This window comes from Priapulus caudatus, unplaced genomic scaffold (genome assembly GCF_000485595.1).
Source record: "Priapulus caudatus unplaced genomic scaffold, Priapulus_caudatus-5.0.1 Scaffold1207, whole genome shotgun sequence".
NCBI lineage: Eukaryota > Metazoa > Priapulida > Priapulimorpha > Priapulimorphida > Priapulidae > Priapulus > Priapulus caudatus.
In genome coordinates this window covers 100,622-102,860 of record NW_014578268.1, presented here as the reverse complement: position 1 = coordinate 102,860, position 2,239 = coordinate 100,622, and the positions used below count along the sequence as shown (strand labels likewise).

Sequence of the window (2,239 nt, the reverse complement as noted above, 5' to 3'; positions counted from 1 at the left end):
TCGACTGGTTATCCACGCTCTTCTAGGTATGATAAAGACTCATCTCGTCGACGACGACCGTCCCGCCGGCTACTTCGTCCAGCATCATGCCGAGCACCGTCGCCAGGGGCGCCATGCCGGCCGTACGGACTTGAGGGCGGTTGCTGCCCGGGGCTGCCCGAGCGACGGCCGCCGATGCCGACGCCCCTGGTGTGCTCATCGGTGGTAGGGACTCGCCGGGGAGTGCCCGGGGGAACTCGCCACCGAACTCACCCCGATGTTGTTCTCCGTTTTGACAACAGGTGCGGCACGTCGTGGCCGCGCGTAGGCGCGTCAGACGCGAATGCTCGGACGCGCCGGACTCGCTGGTGGCCGGGCGACTGACAGGGGCTGTCGCTCGCCGATCCTCCCGGGGCCGTAGCGTCACGGTCCCGTGTCCGTTGTTGTTGCGATGGCCGCGCTGCTGTTGCTGGCTTGTTTGTTGATTTCCGGTCCATGCGAGAGAGTTGCAGAAGCGTCATCGCGGAGGATGCCTCGCCTGTAACGGGCATGCGGGTTTGCGCCCGCATGTGCTCTGAGTATTTCTGGGTGAGGGGGAGAATAAACACGAGAGAGTTTCTTTATTATGCGCCGTCTGCGGACGAGAGATGTGTGTGTGCGTGCGTACGTGCGTTGTGCGTACATGTGTGCGTGCGTGCGTGCGTACGCAGCGCGTGTGTACGTTATACGTGCGGCGTGCGTGCGTTCTTGCGTGCGTAGTGCGTGCGTGCTTCGTGCGTATGTGCGTGCGTGTTTGCGTGCGTGCGTGGTGCGTTCCTGTCGCGCTGCGTGCGTGCGTGCGTGCGTGCGTGCGTGCGTGCGTGTGTGTCTGTATGTGAGCGGGTTAGGTTTACGCGTCGCTGTGGCTGCGTGCGCAATGCAGCATGACTGTCTACTGTACGTACCCCAAACGCCGAGCCAAGCTAATAAAAATGAAACATTTTGACTAATGCCCGACACGTCAGCGGCGAAATTTATAGAAAATGTTACATAACCAAATAATATATATATTATATATATATATAATATAACATCTTCGGGATTATTTGACATTGTTCCGGGGAGACGGAGACGAGTAATGACGCAGCTGAGCGGGTCTAGGCGATGACGATGAAATATGAATACGTCCTTCGCCCTCACTCATCGCCTAACACTATCCAACAGATCTCTCACTCAGACCAACGTGGCTAAGCCGCTCCTCATCTAACTTAAGCCCACCCAACCACTCCACTCCCCCCACCCAACCCACCAACAACCCACTCACAACCCTTCCACCCACCAACACAACTCCACTCACCCACCCATAAGGGTTCAATGCTCATACCCCACGAGGGTTGACACCTTTCCTTGAGGGTTGGTTGGTTAGTTCCCAGCGACTTAGGTAACGTATTTCGACTTAGGTAAGTATTTACTTACTTACGTTTAAGTCTTTATATACTTTAAACTTTCGACTTTAGACTTAGTGAACTCTATTATTTAATAACAATTACGGACGTCTTACTAGTTTACGGTAAATCTTTATATAGTTTATCATAACTATTTATATAGTTTACGGCCACGCGTAACATACCCTATCGCTGTCGAATCGAATGCATTTTATTTTCTCTTCTTCTCCGGAGCGACGAGGCATTAATTAATCAGTGCGGACTGATAATTAAGTATGACACATGACCTCTCGGTTGCTGTTTTATTACTGATCGCCTGCGAGCCCGAAAACGTGTTGCCGCGGCACGGGGCAAAAACACAAGCAGGCGCGCGGGGGGCAGCTAATTGCACAAGAACCCCCCACATCCCATAACAGCACACCACACGCACGCCCGCACGCACGCACGCACGCACGCAGGCACAACGCACGCACGCACGCACAGACGCACCACCGCGCGCACGCACCCGACACACACACACACACACACACACCCACACACAGACGCACACGCGCGCGCGCACACCACACGCACACCCACACACACACACAGACGCCACACAAGCACACACACAGCACAACCACACACCCACCCCGCCACCCATCATCTGCACAACACTGCGAATAGCACATTTCGTTTTACCAGTTAATATAAGCGGATGTTATCAAGAGCTAATAATACCTTATTGTATATTATGTATGTGTGTGGTATTTATTAGCTCTTGTGATGTTATGTAATGTGCAAGCTTGGGCGTCTGCTATGCACAAACACACACATACACACACGCGCGCACGCAC

At 53.9% G+C, this 2,239-nt stretch overlaps 1 protein-coding gene across 1 annotated transcript in view; it reads right to left on the bottom strand.

The window, feature by feature from the left end:
• Positions 1 to 115, bottom strand: part of LOC106815815 (zinc finger protein GLIS3-like) — a 7,184-nt gene extending 7,069 nt beyond the window's left edge. The window contains exon 1 of the mRNA XM_014820326.1: positions 74 to 115. Within this exon, the coding sequence (XP_014675812.1) occupies positions 74 to 115 (42 nt within the window). The remainder of the gene's footprint in view (positions 1 to 73) is intronic.
• Positions 116 to 2,239: the final 2,124 nt, after the last annotated feature.